The 22,672-nt window shown below is 50.5% G+C and overlaps 2 protein-coding genes across 10 annotated transcripts in view; one reads left to right on the plus strand and one right to left on the minus strand.

Annotated features, from left to right (window-relative positions):
• The window catches only part of RNF24 (ring finger protein 24), a 30,212-nt gene extending 26,102 nt beyond the window's left edge, over window positions 1–4,110 (plus strand). For all 8 annotated transcript variants that reach the window (XM_064653570.1, XM_064653568.1, XM_064653565.1 and 5 more), the window contains 2 exons: window positions 850–929; window positions 2,783–4,110. In XM_064653570.1, the coding sequence (XP_064509640.1) occupies window positions 850–929; window positions 2,783–2,921 (219 nt within the window). In that variant the 3' untranslated portion in view covers window positions 2,922–4,110. The remainder of the gene's footprint in view (window positions 1–849; window positions 930–2,782) is intronic.
• Window positions 4,111–7,152: 3,042 nt separating this feature from the next.
• On the minus strand, window positions 7,153–22,394 carry PANK2 (pantothenate kinase 2). 2 transcript variants are annotated; one of them, XM_064653561.1, is made up of 7 exons: window positions 21,872–22,394; window positions 13,451–13,803; window positions 11,985–12,238; window positions 10,908–11,084; window positions 10,546–10,669; window positions 9,026–9,151; window positions 7,153–8,234 (listed from the first exon to the last, which is right to left on the minus strand). In XM_064653561.1, exons 1-7 carry the CDS (start codon window positions 22,071–22,073, stop codon window positions 8,184–8,186), a joined length of 1,287 nt encoding a protein of 428 aa, XP_064509631.1. In that variant the 5' UTR covers window positions 22,074–22,394; the 3' UTR covers window positions 7,153–8,183. The 2 variants fall into 2 exon arrangements, with proteins under 2 accessions (XP_064509631.1, XP_064509632.1); XM_064653562.1 differs by having other exon boundaries at window positions 13,594–13,803; window positions 21,872–22,121.
• Window positions 22,395–22,672: the final 278 nt, after the last annotated feature.

Raw genomic sequence — 22,672 nt, forward strand, 5'->3', positions numbered from 1 at the left:
GGCGGCCACCCAGAGCCCTGGGGGGGCCAGCCCTTCCCCCCATCTCTGGGTTTGGTTTTCCCCTTTTTCCATCATTCCGCCTCTCCCAGGCCCTGGGGGAGCTCGGGATGTGTGTGTTCCTTGGGGGATGGTCCCGGCAGCTGCGCCTGGCCCTTGTTGTGGACAGGCACAGATCCCGGGCCAAGGGGGCTGGGAAAACCAGCCGGGAATACCCAAAATCTCCAGGAATATCCAAAGTGGGTCATGACTAAGCAGGGAAGGAGTTTTCAGCTGAGTCTTTTGCCTGCTGGGAAAACAGCCACCAGCTTTCCCAGCCCTGGGATAGATGCACCCTTTGCCTTTTCCTGTTCCTAGAGTTATCCCTGTGCATGCAGCTCAGGCCTGGGGACAGCAGCAGTGTCCATCCCCCTGCACCCTAAAAGCTCCTGGCACATCAAACACATCCCAGCTTCGTGGCTGTTGCTCTGGGAAGGCTCCAGGGTCCCTTCTGCCAGGAAAGGGAGACCCCAGGCTGAGCCTGGCCAGTAAAATTTGGGAAGGTTTTAGGGAGGATTTCACCCCTCTGATGCAGGTGGTGAGGCCCTGGCACAGGCTGCCAGGAGAAGCTGTGGCTATCTCATCCCTGGAAGTGTCCAAGGCCAGGTTGGACAGGGCTTGGAGCAGCCCTGGACAGTGGAAGGTGTCCCTGCCCATGGCAAGGGATGGGACTGGATGATCTTTAAGGTCCCTTCCAACCCAAACCATTCCATGATTCTCTGATTTTGGCTGGTTCAGAGCCATCTGTGTATTTTTATGTGCAAACGTTGCTTCCTGACCACTGACCTTCCCTCTGCATCCCAACCCTTCCAGATCTGCGCCGTGTGCCTGGAGGAGTTCAAGCCCAAGGACGAGCTGGGCATCTGTCCCTGCAAACATGCCTTCCACAGGAAGTAAGTGTGGGCACTGGGATTGGGGCTGGGGGCTCCTGGCCTGAGGCCTCCTGGTGCTGCTGCTCCTCCCCGGGGGCTTTTTCCACCCCCATTCCAGGGGCAGGAATCACAGCCCCTTATTGAATGAATTAGAGCATGTGGAGCAGCAAAGATACAGTCAAAAGCTGGCAAAAGTGCTTCACATTTATATATATATATTTTTAGATATATATGTATGTATATATAGACATATATACACACTTTACATATTCCAAGCTCTTCATGTCCCTTGTGTGTGTGTATTTACATCTATAAAATTTATATAAATTTATAAAATAGATCCCCAGAACCACGGTAACAGCTCCCCAGGGATCTGCAGGGACCATTTGGGCATCGCTCCAGGGTCTGGGGTTCAACTTGTAGGTTGGCCCATGCTGGATCAGGAGTTGGCCTTGGTGATCCTCATGGATCCCTTCCAGTTCAGTCTGTAATTCCATGAAAAATGTAAATATATATAATTTATATATGTGTGGTTTATATAAAGCAAACCTACTAAAATTTACATTACTACATAATAATGTTGTGTTTTATATAATAACACTATATAATATATATGTTCTATATTAATATATATACTATATATATTATATATATGTATTTGTTATCCAGTACTATGTAATATTCTATTATATATACATACATAATATACTATATAGAGAGTATATATAATATATATACTATATATTATATATATATGCATATATATGTACACACATATATACATAGTATATATACAATAGTATATATACTATATATATTTATAGTATATAATATAAATATATTTATAATAATTTTTATATTATACATTTTTATATTTACTTATACACCATGTGTTTTATATATTATTTTTATATTATTTTTATTTTATATTATTATCCATGTATTGTATGTTTTGTATATTTCTATATGTATATGTTATATAATTATATAATAGAATATATAACATGTAATAGTATTATAGTATATATAATTATTCACATATTTTATATTTTCATTAATTTATATATACATTATATATATGATTATGTATATTATTCATAGCTTATGTATAATTTCTATGTATATTTTTATGTATCATAGACATCTTTAGTGTATATATTTTATTTAATTTTTGTACATGTATAAATTTTATTTTTATAAATTTATAAATTTATTATCTATTTTATAAACATAAATTTTATATATATATATATACATGTAAAACCTAGCTACACAAAATCCATGTATTTATACACACACACACACAAAAAAAAAAAAACCCCAATAAAATATAAAGGCACCCAAATGATGAATTAAAAATTGGAGGCAGCAGCAAAGCCCCAGGGGGAGGGGTCAGTGGGTTTTAGGGGGGGATTTTTGCAGCCTCCCACTAATGCCAGGTCTGTCCTCCCTATTCCACTTGTGTCCTCATTATTCCATGTGTGTCCCCGCTATTCCAGGTGTGTCCCCACTATTCCAGGTGTGTCCCCACTATTCCACGTGTCCCCACTATTCCATGTGTGTCCCCGCTATTCCAGGTGTGTCCCCACTATTCCAGGTGTGTCCCCCCTATTCCATGTGTGTCCCCATTATTCCAGGTGTGTCCCCACTATTCCAGGTGTGTCCCCACTATTCCACGTGTCCCCACTATTCCATGTGTGTCCCCGCTATTCCAGGTGTGTCCCCACTATTCCAGGTGTGTCCCCCCTATTCCATGTGTGTCCCCATTATTCCAGGTGTGTCCCCACTATTCCAGGTGTGTCCCCGCTATTCCATGTGTGATCCCACTACTCCAGGTGTCCCCACTAACGCCGGTGTCCCCCCGTGTCCCGCAGGTGCCTCATCAAGTGGCTGGAGGTGCGGAAGGTGTGCCCGCTGTGTAACATGCCGGTGCTGCAGCTGGCACAGCTCCACGGGAAGCCGGATCCCGGCCCCCCCCAGGGCCCCCTGCCCGGGGCCCAGAACATCGTATAGTGCCCTCCGGGGCCGGGCCGGGGCCGCTCCCGCCCGCGGCACTCGGACACAGCCAAAGCACCGGGGACGCAGCCGGGGAGCCCCAAATCCCGACGGATGAAGGGCCTGACCCTCGAGCCCAGGCTCGGTTCCTCTGCCGGGGCGAGGAGGGGGCTCGGGATCCTCAGCACCACATCCTTCTTCCAGCACATCCCTTCTCCAGCGCCGTGGCCGCCGGGAAGCAGCGCGGTGGCACCTGGAACGCCTCGACGTCCTCCCCCAGCTCTCGGTGCCTCCCGCGCCCGCCGCCGGTGCCCCAAACACTGGGGGGACCCTGGAGCACCACGGCCGGTTCCTTCTCCCTCCTCTTCGTCTTTGGTTCCTTTGCCTTTGCCATTCCCACCAGGAAATGGGGTCTGGCCCCCGGGATCGTGCGGTTGGGTGCCCCCTCAGCGCCGGTGTCACCCCCGGGGGGCAGCGGGTGGTGGCTGTGTGGGGTCTCTTGGGTTTGGATTCCCCACCTGCCCTGCCTGGGGGTGGTTGTCCCCCTCCTCGGCTACCTCAGGAGTCCCTGGAATGGGCACCATCTTGGTGTCACCCAATAGCAGTGAGAGCCATGGCATGGAGGGGGCAGGCAAAAATCCTGGCTTCTGGGATCATCCCATCGCTTCCAGCCTGGCCCTGGGGGTCTCTGGGCAGCCCCCCAAACCCACCATCCTCATGGTGGGGAGCTGGGCCACCCCCTCACCTCTCCAGCCACAGATCTGGGTGTCCCCCGCCATCCTCACAACTCGTATTCCCTGGATTTTGGGGAGGGAGGGTGTCAGTATTACACGGCAGCAGCTTTCCCGGGTGCAGGGCTGGGGGTGCTCCGGGTGCCGTCCCCCCATCCCGTAAATTCCTCCCAGGACTGTTTATGGAGCGTGGAGCCTCATAGACGTGTTTGTACACTACGGATTCTGCAGCAGAATATTTTTTAAAACATTCGCTGTTTTGGTTTTTGGTTTTTTTTTTTTTTTCCTCTTGTTCGTTTGGTTTTTTTGTAAGCTCTATTTTTGTATATTTAATTGCTATTTGGAAATTCTAATAATGCGTCTTTTTTGCTAATCACACTCTTCTTAAGGAAAGGAAAAAAAAAACATACAAAAAAAAAAAACCAAGAGTTCACATGTGATTTGACTTGAAATGTAAATAAAAGCAGGTTTTGGAAGCGGGGGTGTGTTTGGGGGGTCTGTCCCCCCCATCCCTCGTTCCTGTGTCACCACGAGGATGTCTCCAAAGGGAGTGGGACCCCAGAGGGGCTGGAAGAAGGGCTTGTTTGGGGTTGGGGATCCTGCTGTCCATGTCTCCCTGCCCCAGCATGTCCCTATCCCCATGCAGATCATCCCTCCCGGCCACTGCCGATGGGGACACCACTCCCTGAGGGCATCCCAAAATCCCCAGCCAAGGGAGACTTGGAGGGTTCCAGGCACAGCCTGGGCTTCCCTTCTTAGGAAGAGGATATTCCTCCAAAAACCAACCTTCCCAGCCCAAATTCCGGCCCAACTCCCTAAGGCCAAGCTTCCATAGGATTTGGGGATTCAGCTCCCAGCCTGTGTGCTTTGGGATCTCCTGGGGTGCAGGTCAGAGCCGCTCACCTCGTTCCATCCCTGCTCTTCCCCCAAGTGTGACCAGACGGGTGGAAAAATCCCCTTGGATTGTCCCCACGGGGGTGGCTGAGCTGGAGCCATCCCGGGGTGGGATCCCTGCAGGACCCTGGTGTGGAGGAGGAAGCAGGAACCCCACCAGGCCCTGTCCTGCTGTCCCTGTCCTGTCCCTGTCCCGCTGTCCCCCCACCCTGCTCGGCGCGAGGGGCTGCTGCCCTCTAGTGCCAGCTGCTTCCCGGCACCGCATCCCACCTGGAGATCGCACAGGAACGGGATGCTTTGGGTTGGAAGGGACCTTAAAGCCCTTCCAGTTTCAACCCCTGCCATGGGCAGGGTCACCTTCCACTAGCCCAGGTTGCTCCAAGCCCCGTCCAGCCTGGCCCTGGACACTTCCAGGGATCCAGGAGCAGCCACAGCTTCTCTGCCCAACCTGTGCCAGGGCCTCCCCACTCTCACAGGGAAGAATTTCTCCCTAAAAATCCTGTCTAAATCTACCCTTCTTCAACTTAAAGCCTTTCCTCCACTGTTCTCCTTCACCTTCTCCAAAAGAATCCACAGGGACTGGCTGCCCTCCCAGCCATTTTGGGATGATGATCTTGCAGGATAATTCTTGCTGCTGGGACAAAGTCTGGATCTCACACCAAGCTGCAACAAAACAGTTATTTTTGGTGCTTCCACCCCACAGCTCCTGCTCTGGCTTGATGCTGCACCTCCACCTCCAATCCCATCCATATCATTCCTACATCAAAGGCCAAAGGGCCTCCAAAGCAACAATCAGCAAATATTTAATCAAACCCAAAAATGATGCAATTTGCCCCAGAATAATGCTCTTAAGTTTTTTTCCCCCCCTCTCCTTTAACATGCTCTGAAACACGCCTGATTCCCAGAGCCTGGAACAGGCAGGGAGGGAAGAACAATCAAAGATTGCCAATGATTCTTTTCAATCAGGTTCTAAAACCCCAATTCCCCCAGCACATTCCTGCTCACTCCCACCAACGTCTGTCCCATTGCACTGGAGCTCCAAGAACGAGACAGGAAGCAAACAAGGGTTTCAAAGCATGTAAAAAATAACTGTGATATTTTATTACAAGAAGAAAAAAACAAGCAGCTTGCAAAAAAAAAAAAAAAAAAGGACAAACACTATGCCAGGGACTTTGGTGCTGGGATCAGACCGTGCTGGATCTACTCCAAATCCAGAGAAAAAGGAGTTACATGAACACAGGAGAAGCCACGGGATGCTGTGCCCAGGGACACCAGTGCCTGGGGGCAGGGGCTGTGGTGGGTCAGGCTGTGGGATTGGTGCTGGGAACTCCTGCAGAGGTTTCCCAGCTCTCCACAGCCAAGGTGGTTCTGCCATCCCCAGCCCTCAGCTCCTGCTTTAACAAAGCTCAGGCTTTCCCCTGTGTATCCCAAGGATTCACACCCTCCCCACGCACCCAGCCCAGCCCAGCCCAGCCGATACACCAAGGGGCCACACAGGTCCCAGGCACACAGACATTCCAAAAAGCCAAAGTTTTCCATGAGTTTTGGCCGTGAGGGCAGGCAAAGCTGCAGCTGGTGTGTGTCTGGGTGTGGGTGTGGGGGTGTGTGTGTGTTTGTGTCAGACTTTGTGTGGTACAGAAAGAGCCGAGCCTGGACACTCTTCAGGCAGCACCTGGGAAGTGGAGCTGTTTTTAATGCACTGAGTTTGGGCACCTTTTGTGTGATTTTGTAAGAAATGAAGAATAAATGAGAAAGTGAACAACGCGCCCAGAGAAGCTGTGGCTGGCCCTGGATCCCTGCAAGTGTCCAAGGCCAGGTTGGATGGGGCTTGGAGCAACCTGGGCTAGTGGAAGGTGTCCCTGCCCATGGCAGGGGTTAAAACTGGATGATCTTTAAGGTCCCTCCCAGCCCCAACCATCCCATGACCTGTATGATCCTGCTCCCAGCCCTCACCTCTGAAGCACCACATTATGGAACACAGAGCAGGACACAACCAAAACCTGTTATACTGCAGGAAAAGCACATTTTCTTTCCCATCCAGCACAGATCACCTTCCATGTGAGCTCTGTGCTCTTTTCCCCCTATTTTACTGTTGTCAAATCTGTGGCTGTGTCCCAGATTCCAGTCCAGACTCAGGTGAGGTTTGGGAGATGCTCCACTCCGTGTCCATGGCCTGGACTTACCCAGCAGAGCTGACAGGGGCACCACACTGATCTAACCAGCAAAGCAAAGACCCCCTGAATCCAGAGTTTCTTCCCTTTCCAGAGGGAAGCACCACACAAGGATCCCATCTCGGGATGCAGCAATGGGCAGAGCTGGATGGGACTTACAAGCTCCCAGCCCTTCCACCTGGGCTCATGAGGGGTGTGGGGATCAGAGGAGCTGGAATTCAGCTTCTCTGGAAAGAAACCAGGATCTTAAAGTGTGTGTTGGAGTCAGGGTGATGGTCATTCCGACATCCTGGGATAAAGCCCGACAAGTGTGACCTGATGTGAAGGATCTGAACAGCTTCCCCTGCTCAGGGAAGGGCAGCTGCTCCACAGAGCTGCTCCCTGGGAAGCCAGAGCAGCTCCAAAGCCGTGTCTCCGTGAGTTCCCATCCTGAGGGAAGGTACAGATACCTCGTTGCTTTGAGAGAGCGTTTATTGAGCGTGCAGGATCCATCCCAACCCCCATCCCAAGGGTGCAGCTTCCACAGGGGTTCCACCTCGCTCGCGGGCTGTGTGGGAGCAGGCACAGGGAAAACTGGGAGCACAGGACGCATATGGGAAGGGGGAGGATTCCCCAAAAACACCAGGAGTGCAGCCATTAATAAATGCAACATGGAACATGACAGAGATCCGAGTGTGACCGAAGGAAGCGTCTCTTTGGTGGAGTTCTGTGCAGCCAAGTTTGACAATGGAGGGAAAATCCCGAACAAACAAACAACAAATCCCACCGTTTCATCCTCAAATTTGCTTTTAGATCTCAAGGTTGGAGGCTGACAGGCAGACACCCCTAACACTGTCCCAAAGGGGCTGTGTAGGAGTGCTGGAGGCTGAAATGGGAATCCCCCCAAGGCACAGATCCGTGCTGTGCCGTACCTTCCATCCCTAGGACAGAGATAAGGACGTGTGGAACAGGAACAAAGCCTGGCTGCCAGCACAGGGTGTCCCACAGGCCACCACGGATCAAGTGCTCTGTAGGGAGTTACACAACAGGGCTAATGCTGATGCTCTTCCCTCTTCCCAGACCATTCCCAGCACATGGAGAACGCGACAGCTTTGACTGTGAACACAGAACTGTGACCAGGGCACTCAGCACTCCAAGGGATCCCGGTGGGAGGAGCAGAGTGCCCATCCCCTCCTTTGTCACCGCCATTAAACATGGAATAAACTACCTAAAAAGGGCAATTTCATGTGACTGAAATGCCCCACAGACCTTCCCATACACCCTCACATCCAGTCAGTGTTTTCCACGCACGTCCTTTGGAACAAACCTTCGCTGGCATCCCAGATGGATTTCAGCTCTCACAGACAAACACTCAGCCCTGGGCTGACCCCACAGGGCACCCCAGAGAACAGTCTGAGCAGGTGAAACGTGGGCTCAGTGACCTCCAAACCAGCAGCCCAGGGAGTGCCCCCAATCCGTGGGTCCAACACAGAGTCTGCAGGGGGTCAGGCGGAGTCCAGGAGTTCCAGGAGAGCACCGACCGCGCCGAAGTAACCCTGAGGAACAACGGGAATATCACTGAGAACTCAGACGTGGACACACACCTGACACAACAGTCACAGCCACAGAATCATGGAATGGTTTGGGTTGGAAGGGACTTCAAAGATCAGCCAGTTCCAACTCCCCCCTGCCGTGGGCAGGGACACCTTCCACTAGCCCAGGTTGCTCCAAGCCCTGTCCAGCCTGGCCTTGGACACTTCCAGGGATCCAGGGACAGCCACAGCTTCTCTGCCCAACCTGGGCCAGGACCTCCCCACCCTCATAGCCAAGAATTCCTTCCCAATATCCCATCTAACCCTGCCCTCTGGCAGTGGGAAGCCATTCCCCCTTGTCCTGTTCCTCCAGGCCCTTATCCAAAGTCCCTCTTCAGTCCTCTTGGAGCCCCTTTAGGCCCTGGAAGGTGCCCAAAGGTTTCCCTGGAGCCTTCTCTTCCCCAGGCTATTACACATACTGTGTATATAAAGGAAAGACAAAACTGCAGGTAGGTACACTGTAAAATAAGAAATAAAATAAAATACAAAAATCTGACTTCAATGGCTGTATCAGGAAGCAGAGCTGCAAAACAGTTACAAATCTAAACTGAACAAATGGTTATACAGTTCACAGACAAGATGAAATTGGTGCTAAACAATTCCACTATCAGCTACTGGAACAATATCCCTGTTTTTCCTGACCCAACCCTGAGGACCTGCTGCACTGTGGGTGCCACCAACAGCTCCACGGGGCTGCTTCCAGAGCATTCGCATTTTCCCATGAGAGGAAAGAGATTTTAAAAAGGAAATTTCACCTCATGTTCCAAGAAAAGTGCTTTTAACTGTCCCTTTGACCAGTAGTCCAGGGCATACGCCAGGAGCCTCATGGAGATGGTGTTGATCCGAAGGAAGTTGCCCACGAACACCACGCGGTTGATGTTCTGCAAGTGTTAAGGGAAAAAAAAGGGAGTATTAAGGTTAAATTCCTTTTTCTGCTTGTAGTGGTGAAAACCCCATGTGGGGAAGGGGCTGGAGCAGCAGGAGCAGCTGAGGGAGCTGGGGGGGCTCAGCCTGGAGAAAAGGAGGCTCAGGGGGGACCTTCTGGCTCTGCAACTCCCTGACAGGAGGGGGGAGCTGGGGGGGGCTCTGCTCCCAGGGAACAAGGGACAGGAGGAGAGGGAACAGCCTCCAGCTGTGCCAGGGGAGGGTCAGGTTGGATATTGGGAAAATTCCTTAATGGAAAGGGTTGTCCAGCCCTGGCACAGCTGCCCAGGGCAGTGGTGGAGTCACCATCCCTGGAAGGATCTAAAATCCCTGTGGATGTGGCACTTGGGGACAGGGGTTAGTGGTGGCCTTGGCAGTGCTGGGGGAACAGTTGGACTGGATGGTCTTAGAGGGCTTTTCCAGCCTTAATGACTCTGTGATCGCATGAATTGTCTGCTGAAAGTGTTGGGCAGGATCTGCAGAACATTAAAAACACCCACAATTCTCTCAGAAAGCAAGGCCAGGTCACTTTAACCCTGGCTCTTCTTCGCTGCCCAGAAATCCCCGGGCTGAACTACAGCCTTCCCAGCTCAGGAATGTGAACAGAATAGTTGATTTTGCTATGAAATCCTTATACTGACTGGGAACACTGACCACCAAGTGCCATCTCCCCTCTCTCCCCTGAACTCCAGCCCTTGACTCATCATTAAACAGTTGAGTGACTCTCTACTGTCAAACTGAAGGAAAAAAACTATTTGGAAGCCCATAACCAACACAATTCTGAAAGAAAGGAAAAGACCAACCAATATATTAGATTCAAGTCAGATTTCCAGCCTAACTTTAATCCCAAAATAGTTCTCCTGAGCCAAGCAATGAGCTTTGAAGTTGCTTGTTCTCCAACAAGAAAATAAGTCAGTTCAGGGCTTTTTTAGGACATGTCTTGCATCATTTTATCAGCAAATGAAGGTAAAGAGAGATCCAGGAGTCAGGAGGATGCCAGATCCCCTAGCTCATCCCATGGGAGCAGGCTCAGGATGCAGTGCAGAGGACGTCTCTGTTCTTTCATAGCCCTGTACAATGCTGCTTGACATGAATGCAACAAGGCAGCACTGTAAAGAAGCTGAAAGCCCAAAGATACAGGAACGGCCGTGGGGTTGGTGGGGCTTGGCCAAGAAATCCAGAGCAACTCGTAAAAAAAACACAGGGGAGACATCCAGCCTTCACATCCTCCACCCCTCCTTTCCTCCTCTCCCAGAGCTGTTCCTCAAACAAGAGGCACGTCCCTCAAACAGGCAGCAGCACAGAGGTGATGTTCTAGTCAGGGAGCAAGGGAAGAGATCCCCCAAAATACCTCGTTGAGCGCACACATCCGCGCTATGGAGCCGATGTTGTTGGTGATGGTGATTAAGGTGGCCCTGGCCAGGTCCTCCTTGCTGACAGATTCTCTCTTCTCCTTGCTCATCATGTTTCCAAAGCTGTAAAGACAGTTTCAGGGTTAAAGGTCCCATCAGAATTCCAGGAGATAATGGGAACTGCTAATTTAACCGAAGCAATATATCTTGAAGGATTGATTCCTATGATTTCTAACTTTAAAAAGCGTTGCTATCAGTAACTCAGATCTCTCAGGAATGGCTGTTCTCCTGAGCCACTTAAGTCCAGATTTTCATGCTTGCAGGATCTCCAGTGAAAATAAAATCCAGGGAGGTGGTTTACCTGGATGCCACAGCCCAGCCTGGCAACCCGAACCGCTCGTAGTCTCCCCCGTAGATGTCCCGCACCAGTTTGTCCACTTTGGTGCTGTCCCCCTGGGATGCCATTTCCAGGGCCTCCTCAAAGGTGGAGCATCCCGTGAGAAGGCAGCAGAGACCAAAAAAGGTTCCCCCTCCGAGGCTGCAAGTAAAGCAGAATTAAATAACTTCCTTTAAATCTGTTCCTTTCACATAATTTACAGCCTGCAAGGAATCCCTCACAGCCTTCTGCACAGGCCATTGGTGCTAAACGAGACCTTAATTTTCTATTTCACACCATCCACCTTCTTCCCAGCACTCAGGAGATGTTAATCTTAAAATAAATATTAGTTCTGAGGGATAACTGGAGTGTCAGGGCAGAGCCATTCAAAATCTGGGGAAAAAACTTTGTTCACTTCATCATGTACAGATCCCAATAATGATCTATAGTAAGAGCAGGAACTGTACTGAGGGGCTTTACAATCATTATTATTATTACAATTGTTAATATTATATTATTTCTTCATTATTCATTATTATTGCTAACTTTCTGGGTCCTCAGGAAAGCTTAAAGCTACAGAAATATTTTGCTTTGCCTGGACACAAGAGCCACATCTTCAGGAAGGGCAAGAACTGGGGAATTACTGCTAAGTCATCAACTCTTCCACCAAAATCAGGCAAATTCTGGAAGTCAGGATGGAAATCTTGACTGCTTGGATCAAGGCTAAGAGTTGTTAAGATGATCACTGTATTTGGGATAATCCCAAACTAGGTGATCTAATCAAGCAGATCAGTAAACCCCTTAAATTCCTGCAGCAGGGCAACTGAAAAACCAGCTTTGACAGAGATTGGCTGCAGTAAAGACACCAAAACATGAAATCCAGATCCTCTCTTCCAGGAGGGATCTTTGCTGGCAGGGAGAAGGGACTGCAGTAAAAGCAGGAGCTTGGTCATTCCACACACCACCTTTACTGCAGTTTGTCCCTGAAAATGTGATTTACAAGGCAGGAACGTGTTCCAGACTCCAAAACAAAACTCCCTTTTTTCCCCCCTCAGCGCTCACCTGGTGCCCGTTACCCGTTTATAGTTTTCTTTGGAGTAGACAGCCAGAATGCTGACCCCTGAGCCAATGTTCACCAGGAGGAGAGGGTATGGATTCTCCAGGTTGAATGGGAGCTTCTGGCACCTCTCAGCATCCGTTGGGTTCTCAAAATAGTAACACTCCGAGTGTCCATTGAATCCCACGGAGTCGATGTACAACACCCCTTTAATAAGGCAATCGAGTTCATCGAGCTTACAAAGCTCAAGGTCACCCATCTGGTGGGAAGGAAAAAGAGGAATATTGAAGGAGCAGGGAGGGATGTGAAGGGCTCATGGTCAGGGCTGGAAAAATGCATTCACTGCCAGCTCAATCCAAGCTATCTCCATGCTCCCTGCAGAGCCTGGGGAAGAACAGGTCACAGGAGAGCACAGGGAGTCCCAGCTATCCCAACCTTCTGGTGTGCAGGTGTGAAACAGGGAAAAAGAGACACCTGGATCCACAGATGGACACAAGAGAGAATCCCACAAACTCCCACAAGCCTGATTCAGGCCCTGACGCTGAGGCACTGGCATGAAAAGTCAGGAGAAGTGAGGAGGGGCTTCTTTGTTTGACCAAAATATCCAACAAAACCCATCCAAACAAACATCAAAAAAAAAGGTGAAGGAGTTACAAAATTATTTTCTCCTCATGCCACTGCCTCAACTGCACAAAACTGGATATTAGGAAAAATTTCTCCACTCAAAGGGTTGTGCTGCCCAGGGCAGGGGTGGAGTCCCCATCCCTGGAGGGATTTAAAATCCCTGTGGATGTGGCACTTGGGAACATGGGTTAGTGGTGGCCTTGGCAGTGCTGGGTTAAGGGTTGGACTTAGTGGTCTTAAAGGCCTTTTCCAACCTCAATGATTCCATGAAAAGCCCACTTATTTGCATTTTTCCAAGCCCTGATGAAACAAGTATTTATCACACATGTTTTTCACCTGTGAACAAGGATCCAACCCAGAACGAAGCCACACGATGAAGTCAAACCCCAACTGTGAACTTCCTGACAGTTAAATTCACCCCCAAACCTGACTGAACTTCAACCATCTCACTCACACACGGGTGTCAGAAATGAAACCAGGTGAGCAAAGAAAGAAAATAAAGCAGGCGAAAAGACAGCAATGAGGAAAAAAAAATAACCCCCAAGACTGAGACCGGCAGCAGCAGAGATTAAAAATAGAGAGGAAGGTTTGTAAGAAAGAACATTGGTGAGCAATTAATTTGGAGTGACAGGACGTTACATGCACATGGGGGAAGAAAGCTCAGGGAAGAAAGTGTTTTAATTTGGACAATTCAACCTGACTCCTGACTGGAGTTAGGGGGGGAGACACATCCGAAATCAAGATTTAGAGGAGTTTCAAAGAGTCTGCAGAGGGAGTTTTCTAGTTCTAAGCCCTCAAAGGAACGTCACTACCAGATCCTAACGGTATAGAAGCCAAAAATGCCTACTGTGCGAAAGTCCTGCTCAAATTTGTACGCTCCACCTCCCGTGGCACATAAGGTAGTATGGAGGCTCGAGAAGTGCTTTTCGCTTCCCATTTGGATAAAAGCAGGCATGTCATGAGTAGGAAAGCGTATAAAGTGCAGATTGCCTTTACGTCCACACAGGGTAAGGTCCCTGAGCTCAAGGTGCACATCCCGAATGCCTGTGGAGCCATAGGCTACGTTGGATGTCAGGTATTTGCGGATGCTTTTGAGGTTTTCCACTTCTTCCTCTTCCTCTTCCGCCGTGATGTCCTTGGGTTCAAAATAGACGAGTTTCACCAGGGTCCCTCCGATGTCCAGGCCAAACCAGGGAAAGACTAGAGAGAGAGAAGACAAGGGGAAAATGAAACAGGGTGTGGTGCTGCCACGGCAGCAGCACCCTTCCAGTGGAAAGGCTGGAATTAGATGATCTTTAAGGTCCCTTCCGAACCAAAGCATTCCACGATGCTGTGAAAATAGTTATAAACTGAATTAACTCATGGAATTCTCCAGGGACCCGTGGGGTCTGTTTAGTTTCAAGTGGAAAGCAAAGACATGAATGTTGGCAGCCTGAAATGCCTTTGACAGGAGATTTCTCCAATGTTGAGCACAACTCCTGTTTGGAGATCCCTGGAGTTCAGGAGCTCTGAATATTTGCTGTACAACACTCAAAACACTGACACTCTCCCACCCAGGATCTGAGTATCCATAGCCCCCACCACCAGATCCTGCTGCAGGTTTAATCTCCAGCTCTTCCTCTTCCCAAGTTCTGAACTGGAGCCAGAGCCATGGATAACACCAGTGCTTTTACATCAAAGGGATGTACAAACGTTCCCTAATTACAACACGGAGCTGAGGTAGACAAGTAATCTAAGATGCCCCAGGGAGACAAAAACAAATGTCTAATTGGATTATTTTATTAGTCAAATTCCCCCATGGTACCAAATATGCATCAGTGTCAGGCCCAGCAACATTTGCAGCTGTGTTGGATAATGAGCTGCTTGGAAAAGATCAAGAGAAACCCCTGATCTGATGGAATCTGCGATTAGAGCTGGGAACTGGAACAGATTAATATCACTATTAATGAGCTGAAGGAGAGGCTGGAGCTAACGAGATGCACGGGCTCCACGGCAAAGGGAGAAATGCAGCCACATGTTCAGGCTCTCGGCAGCAGGATTAAACCCTTACAGTATGTTCCAGAAGGAAAAAAGGAATGCTTAGAAAATAAACCTGAATCATAGAACCATAAAGTTTGGAAAAGCCCTCTGGGATCATCCAGCACTGCCAAGGCCACCACTAACCCATGTCCCCAAGTGCCACATCCACAGGGATTTTAAACCCCTCCAGGGATGGGGACTCCAACACTGCCCTGGGCAGCTGTGCCAGGGCTGGACAACCCTTTCCAGGAAGAAATTTTCCCAATATCCAACCTGACCCTCCCCTGGCACGGCTTGAGGCTATTTCCTCTCCTCCCATCCCTTATTCCCCGGGAGCAGAGTCCGACTCCCCCCGGCTCCCCCCTCCTGTCAGGGAGTTGCAGAGCCAGAAGGTCCCCCCTGAGCCTCCTTTTCTCCAGGCTGAGCCCCCCCAGCTCCCTCAGCTGCTCCTGCTGCTCCAGCTCCTTCCCCCAGGCACGCTCCAGCATTACCAACTGAAAGAAGGATCTGAAAGAAGGATCTTGCATTTTAGTATAACTCCTACAGGTCAGAGACAGGGGTGATAACACACTGCTGTTATTTGTGCACAATATGTTTGCTTATCTGCAGAGAGATAAGGGTGGAACACAAAGAAGCCCTCATTCCTCCCATCCTTTCCAGCGGGAATCCCTGGGGTCAGGCTCTTTGTGGAATGATCTTTGCACAGCCACCAGCCCAGCAGGCTTGAGGAGGACGTATTCTCTCCTCAGCAGGTTCACCTGGTGGCTGTACAGCCCATTCCAGAGCTTTCCAGCTCCCAGGAGCTGCTGGAGCCGGCAGCTCCCCACGGTATTTTTAACCCACGGAGTTATTTTTACATATTTCCATAGAGGCCACCCCCAACCGTCACCAAAGGAAATCTTGAAAGGAGATGCAGAGCTCTATTTTTGGAGACGCGTCCAAATCCCAATCACTCCCCATTACCGAGGCATTTACTGCAAACAAGAACAGACATAAAAATAACTTTTCATGAATGAAAGGGAAAGGAATCTGAATGGCAGCCCAGCAGAGGGAGAAAGCAAGAGCAATCCAAGGACTTTTACACGTGTAGATAGTGATAGGACAAGGGGTAATGACTGTAAGCTGAAAGAGAGTAGGTTTAGGTTGGATATTGGGAAGAAATTCTTCCCTGTGAGGGTGGGGAGGCCCTGGCACAGGCTGCCCAGAGAAGCTGTGGCTGCCCCACCCCTGGAAGTGCACAAGCTAGCCTGGACCAGGCTTGGAGCAACCTGGGCTAGTGGAAGGTGTCCCTGTCCATGGCAGGGGTTGGAATGAGATGCTCTTTCAAATCCCTTCCAATGCAAACCATTCCATGATTCTGTGATTTCTGGAACATATTTGTTCCTGTCTGGCCATGCAATTTGGTTTCTGCATTATGAAGCCTACATCAGATTTTTTTTTTTTTCAAAGCATCCCCACTGTTGTATTCAGACAACAACCTTCCCCCAAACTCACAAGGGTAAAACCAGGAAGGGAGCAGAGGATGGAACTTGGAGATGGCATCACTGAGGTGCAGCAGAAAAGACAAATATCCAAAAACCAAGGCACAGTGGCTCCATGAATCCACATGCCTAGAAATGCCACAGGGGCTGCTCCATCACAGGCTAACGGGCTCCTGCTTCCCAGCACCCAGCTGGTGGCACATGATGGGTTCAGTAAAACGTTTGTTTTAAAGCCTCTTGTGAAGCTCACACACCAAACTCCTACACTCAAACCTTCCAGATCTTAGAGCGAGCAGCAGCTGGGTCCATCTGTTTAGGAAGCTTCCTAGCCACAAAAAGAGGGAGCAGCTCCTTGGAAATTTCATCCCATCCTCAGTGCCACTGAGATCTTCCATTTTTTAATATCTATAAATACAGGTTCTATTTGGCTGTTGTTATAATGAGCAGAACACCAAGCGTGGGGTTAAACCAGCCAGTTATCCACAGTCTGTCCCACCAGAAACAGGGAAACAGGAATGGTGCCTGCAGAGCTGGGAGTAACTGCAGACAGGCTGGGCTCAGGGCTCGCTATCCCCACTCAGCACCGGCCCCAAAAAGGATCTGACCCCCTGAGCTGGGATGGAACCTCTGACCAGAGCCGGCTCACACACCCCTGTGGGACCAGCTGGAAAGGCTCCACACGGAGCAGCTGGTGTTCTCCATCTGCCAGCGGATCGGCCGTACCTTCCCTAAGTCACCAGGGATAAATTCTGAAAGACAGCCTATTAAGGTAATTAACTCACACCAAATGATTGTTAATTATGGATCTCTCATTATATACATCCCAGCCACAGGTCAAGAATCCAAGGAAGCAGCGTGTGAGCTCAGAATTAAGTACTTCTCTCCCATCCTGCAAAGGATTCCCTGTGCAGTAACACCTGTCAGAGAACTCAAATAATCCAGGACAGGGACAAAACTTCCCTATAAACCTGTTTTTGTAGGAAAGGGGAGTGGCACACAAACAAGAGGAGGAAATTATTTCAACGACATGGAGAACCATGTCATTTTTTTTTCCTGACTCTTACAGGAAGTCAGACAACAGCAACATGGAGGGCAGCGACAGCTCTTCCATGTCTGAGAGCTAGAAAAATCCAAGGGAGGAAGGAGGAAGGAGGAAGCTCTCCTGGATGAACGCCATCGCCATCTGCTAGTGAGATTTCTCTTAAAACACTGATTTTTTATTTTTTTTTCCCCAGCAGCTGAAAGCCATCCAGAGATCTCTCCCTTTTAATCCTCCGAAGCAATTTTTCCAAGAGAGCTGCCGCGGATCTCGAGGAGCAGCAGCAGAACTGGCGGCATCCCGGAGCCCCTGGGCATCCCCGAGGCTGATTGTGCTCAGTCAGAAGGTTCTGCTGGAATAACCAGACAGCAGCTTTAATGGCCAAGGCAGGAAATGCAAATGCTGCCTCTCCCTCACCTCCTCCCTGCAGCTACTTGGAGCCCTCCGTTCTGGGGAAGAGCCTTGCAGGTCTCCTTTCCAAGCGGGGATGGGAAGCATGGCAAACCTGCAGGCTGGCATGGGAAGAGCATCGTTGTCCAGCACCTCCTGGGAAGTGTTTAGTTGTTCACTGGGTGTTTGGGCATTTACAAGAAAGATAGGAAATCCTCTGCTCTCAGCTCAAAACTTCCCACAGTCTTTCTCCTTAAAGAAACCCCTGTTGCCCTGTTATGGGATGAGAGCCATGAATCCCACTCTCAACATTGGATAACACGTTGCCCAGAGAAGCTTGGATGCCCCATCCCTGGAAGTGCTCAAGGCCAGGCTGGACAGGGCTTGGAGCAACCTCTTCTGTGTGTAAGACAAAAATGAACCCAAGGTATTCAGTGGGAAAACATATGGGGTACAAGGAATGTGACTTAAGGGACCGTGGCACCGCTCAGCACATGGAATCGTGGGATGGTTTGGGTTGGAAGGGACCTTGTGGATCATCTCACTCCACCCTCCTGCCATGGGCAAGGACACCTTCCACTCAGACCGTGTTGCTCAGACACACAACAACGAGCCTTATTTTCATTTCCTTCTCTAAGGAAACACATCCCAACAGCAGCTATCAACTGTCTTGAAGACGGGGGTTTTTTTCCCCCAAGAAAAAAATTCTTCATCCTTTGGCCTGACAAAGCCTCAATTTCCCTGAGCACAGACAATTTTAAAAGCATCTCTCTATAAATATTTTCATATACACAGCTCTTTGTGTTAAAAACAGACCTTCTCCTCAGGGGCAGATCTACAGATACACATCAACAAACAAAAGGCCAGCAAAGCTGGGGAATCACAGCTCAGACTAAACAATCACAGAAAAGCTCAAGGAGACTTGTGTGCCCACAGCAAGAGCTGCCACCCTGCCCTCAAATCCCCTTTGCAGTCTGCAAGATCTTGGGGGCAAGAAAAAGAAAATGCCTTTGTCTGATATGTAAATTACTTCATAAAATTGGACACTGTATAAATAAAAAAAAAAACCCTCAACAGACTTATTCTGGAAGCTGCAGAACTGTCAAGATGAAAGAGGTGATATAATTAAAGATCTCCATGGTGGATTTTCTTCACAAAACAAGCAGCTCAAGTTGTATTTCAGAGTGATCCTTAACTTCTGAGCCAATTATATCAGGAGCTAAAAAGATTAGCCCATGGAGCTGATGATTTAGTTGAGTATGTGACAGCACCTCTAGGCTTTCTCTAAAATATTCAATATTTTATTTTAATAGTGTTATACCAGGCTGGAAATTCTACAGCTGGGAAAAAAATACAATTAATTAGCATTTAATATAAAGTGACACTAAGTCTACATCTCCTCCCATTCCTAAAAATAGGCTCTGATAGGAATTCATATTTCTTACACCATTCCAAAAGGGAAAAAAGGTATTTAAAAAAAAATCAGTTTGAATTTTGAATGACAAAAGAGGTGTCAAAACAGCATTTTATTTGTACCTCTGCTTGGATACTGTTTACATTGAGAATTTAAAGCCATGTGTCCATTTTGTCTTTGCATGATTCTGACAGGAGATACTAAAACTTATCAAAAAAAAAGGGATCAGTTGAAAGGAAAGAATACTTTTTCTTGGAGAACTAATATCTGCCTGCACTAATAACCCTGTCAGGCTCCTCTTGCCAACATAATACTCCAAAGCTTCAACAAATTTCCTCATTTTCAGGGACACTTCTCACTCCCTTCTGAGAGCAACAGTGTCCTTGACTTCTGCCCCTTCCGCCTGTGGCACATGGAAAATGCTGCAGGAAAGCTCTTCAGTTCCTGAAGTGCACCAAGAAACATTTCACAGAATCATGGAAGCCTTTAGGTTGGAAAAGACCTCCCAAGATCATCGAGTCCAGCCATTAACCCAGGCATCTTCACCACTAAACCGTGTCCCCAAGTGCCACATCCACATCACTGGGAATTCAAATTTCCAGGGGATTTAAAAGCCCGAGGTGCATGAAGGCACATGACTGGGACATGGGCTGCACTTCTTATTTCAGGTCTATCCCAAACCCAGCCCCCCTTGGTCTCAGACCTTCCCTGATCTCCGCAGTGAAACAGCCCTGGCTGCACATCCCGGCACAGAGGGACGACGAGGAAGGAGGATCACGAGCCTGCTGAAATCCTTTCATTCCTGGGGAAGTGGGGGCTCATCTGCCAGGGCATCTGCCAGCACAGCCAGGCAAGACAAGCCTCAAGGTCACTGAGCCCGTTTGCCACATGCCAGCAGCAGACAAGTGCGAGCTTAAGTAGGACATTTTTGATCCCATGCCCATTAAGTGCTTTGCCTTCATTTCGGCTCAAGTCCTCCTTGAGGTGGGATCAAGCATTTTAACTCCAAAATGTGATTTACCCTGACACCAGGCATTGTCCCTGCTAAGGGATGCACATTTCTCTTCCAATTATCCCAAGAATCATTTAGGAAGGACAGGCTACATTGTAATCCCGAGTCACGCCACGCTGACCTTCCAGACGGGATCCAAATCCTCTCTTGGAAGCTGCCAGAACACCTGTTTTCTTTAAAGCATCCCACACCACTCTCTGCATTTAACTCCACCACAACAAACCAGAACCTCAGTGACCAACTTTAATCCATATTTTCCACAGGAGACACAGAAACTGCCCTGAGCAAGGCAGAGGAGAATCATCACCTAACGCAGAGCTCCGAGTCCTCCCTCATTTTCGTACCAGACATCTCCTTCATGTCCCTGCAGCCTGCTAACCAGCAGGTCTCTAATTAACAGCCCCACAGATCCCTATTCCTATTTTTCACACTGAGACAGGGAAAAAGAGAGGCTTCCTTTTTTGCCTGCACCCCAAAAAAGAGCAAGAACACCATTAAAACTTCACACAGATATGGTAACAACGTCTCGGCATTGTCAGCCAGGAGACGAGATGTAGGAGAATCCTGATCCCTGTTTTCAGTCTGGATTCATTGCTCACATCCTCTTAATAGCTGTGCAGGTACTGAGGAATTACACTGACGCTGTTTCATTTTCAGGGAATGGCAGTTCCCTTCCAGGAGGAGGGAAGGACTCCAGCGAAAGTCAAGGAATAATCGCTCGGTTCCTCCTCAAACATGGCTGAAGGCAGTGACAGCCACGGCACCTGCACGGCAGCTCCTGCTGCTCCCAAAATGAAGGCTGCCATCCATTTTGCAGTTTCCAATAGGACATTTAAAAACCTGGGTTTAGGGATGGTTTTTACCTCCTCACAAAGCTCGGTTGGTCTGCGCCCAACCCCTGCCAACCCCTTGGGGCTCTTCCCTCCCAAAACTGACACCATTCCCTATGCTCTCCATTTGCTTTCCCAGTTACCAGTCCAGCCCCACACCCTCATACCCCATCCCTCCGTCTGTCCTTCTGTGCCCTTCTCCTTGCCCTCTGTGTCACCAGTCACCTTCCCTCCCATTCAATTTGGGCATCTCAGCACCTGCTACAGCCCCATCCCATGTCCTGCCCCACCTTGCCAGGCACTGCCTCATCCTAAAACTCCCAGAGTGCCTGGAGCTCAGCTTGACCCACCCTCTGCCCCAACCTGCTGAGCCCATGTCACTGTCCCACTGTGTCCCCCCTGTGCTGTCCCAGAGTGGCCATGCCGTGCCCCTGCCACCACCCCACTGTGCTGTCCCCAAACCGGCCATGCTGGGGCCAAGTCATCACCCCACTACTACTGTGTCCCCCCGTACTGCCCCCAGTTAGTTATGTTGTGCCCATAACCATCAGCCCCCCTGCACTGTTCCCACAGTGGTCATGGTGTCCCCATGCCACCACCCCACTGTGCTGTCCCCAGACTGGTCATGCTGGGCAAGTCATCACCCTACTGTGTCCCCACCGTGCTGTCCCTACACTGGTCATGTTGTGCCCATGTCACCACCACACTGAGTTCCCAAACTGGCCATGCCAGATAAGTCATCACCTCACCATGTTCCTACGGTGTCGTCCCCAGACTGGCCATGCTGTGCCCACGCCACTACCCCACTGTGCTGTCCCGAGGTTGTTCATGTCCCCATGCCACCACCCCAAACTGGCCATGCTGGACAAGCCACCACTCCCCCGTGTCCCCACCGTGCTGTCCCCGCACCGGCCACGCCGTGTCCCTGCCACCAGCCCCCCGTGCTGTCCCAGTGTCCCCATCCCCACCCTTGCCGTCCCCCGCAGCCCCGCCCCTCGCTCATTACCACAGCCCCGCCCACCCAGCCCCAAGCCCCGCCCCTCGCCCCCTCCCGCTCCCCCCCCCCTCATTCCGCTCACTCACGCGGGCGGTTCTTGCGGACCGAGTCCCGCCGCTGCCGGCTCACGGACCCGCCGCGCTCGCGGGGCTGCGGCCCCGCCGCACCGTCCGCGCCGCCGCTGCTCCGCCGCCGCAGCTGAGGCGGCCCCGCGTCCGCTCCGCCGCCCCGCCGCCGCGGCTTCTTCTCCTCCTCCGCGCCATCGCCGCAGCTGCGCGGCGGCTCCATGGGCAGCGCGGCCCGGCCCCATGGGCCACCCGGCCCCGCTCCCGCTCCCGCTCCTGCCCCGCTCCCGCTCCCGCTCCGCCGCCGCCGCAGCCACCGCCCCCGGCGCGCCTGCGCTGCGCGGCCCAGCGGGGCGGGACAGCCCGTGAGGCGCCCGCCAATCCGCGCCCCCCGCCGCGCGGAGCGACAGGCGGCTCCGCCAATGGGAGACGGGAATGGGGCGGCTTCGGAGCTCCCCGCGCTCGGCCGCGTATAGTGACAAGCGCGGCTGTCCAATGGGAAGCGTGCGCCAGCGGGGGCGGGTCGATATGCGGCAGCGCTGGCCTATGGGCTCCCTTTGGGACGAGATTGGCACGGCATCGGTCCAATGAGTGAGGGCGCTGCCTGGTCGGGGCGGGAGAAGGCGCGGTGATTGACATGCCCGGTAACTATGGCAACGCGGGGGCCGAGGGGAAGATCCGCAGTAGGCCCAGCTGGGCTTGGCCGCGCGCAGGAGGTGATTTGAATATGATTTGCATATGCAGATGACGAGGCAAATACAGATGCGGGGGGTCTGACACCCACCATAGCCTGAACCCCATTCCAACCCCCTGCCATGGGCA

The sequence above is a fragment of the Pseudopipra pipra genome, chromosome 4, assembly GCF_036250125.1.
Source record: "Pseudopipra pipra isolate bDixPip1 chromosome 4, bDixPip1.hap1, whole genome shotgun sequence".
NCBI classification, from domain to species: Eukaryota; Metazoa; Chordata; class Aves; order Passeriformes; family Pipridae; genus Pseudopipra; species Pseudopipra pipra.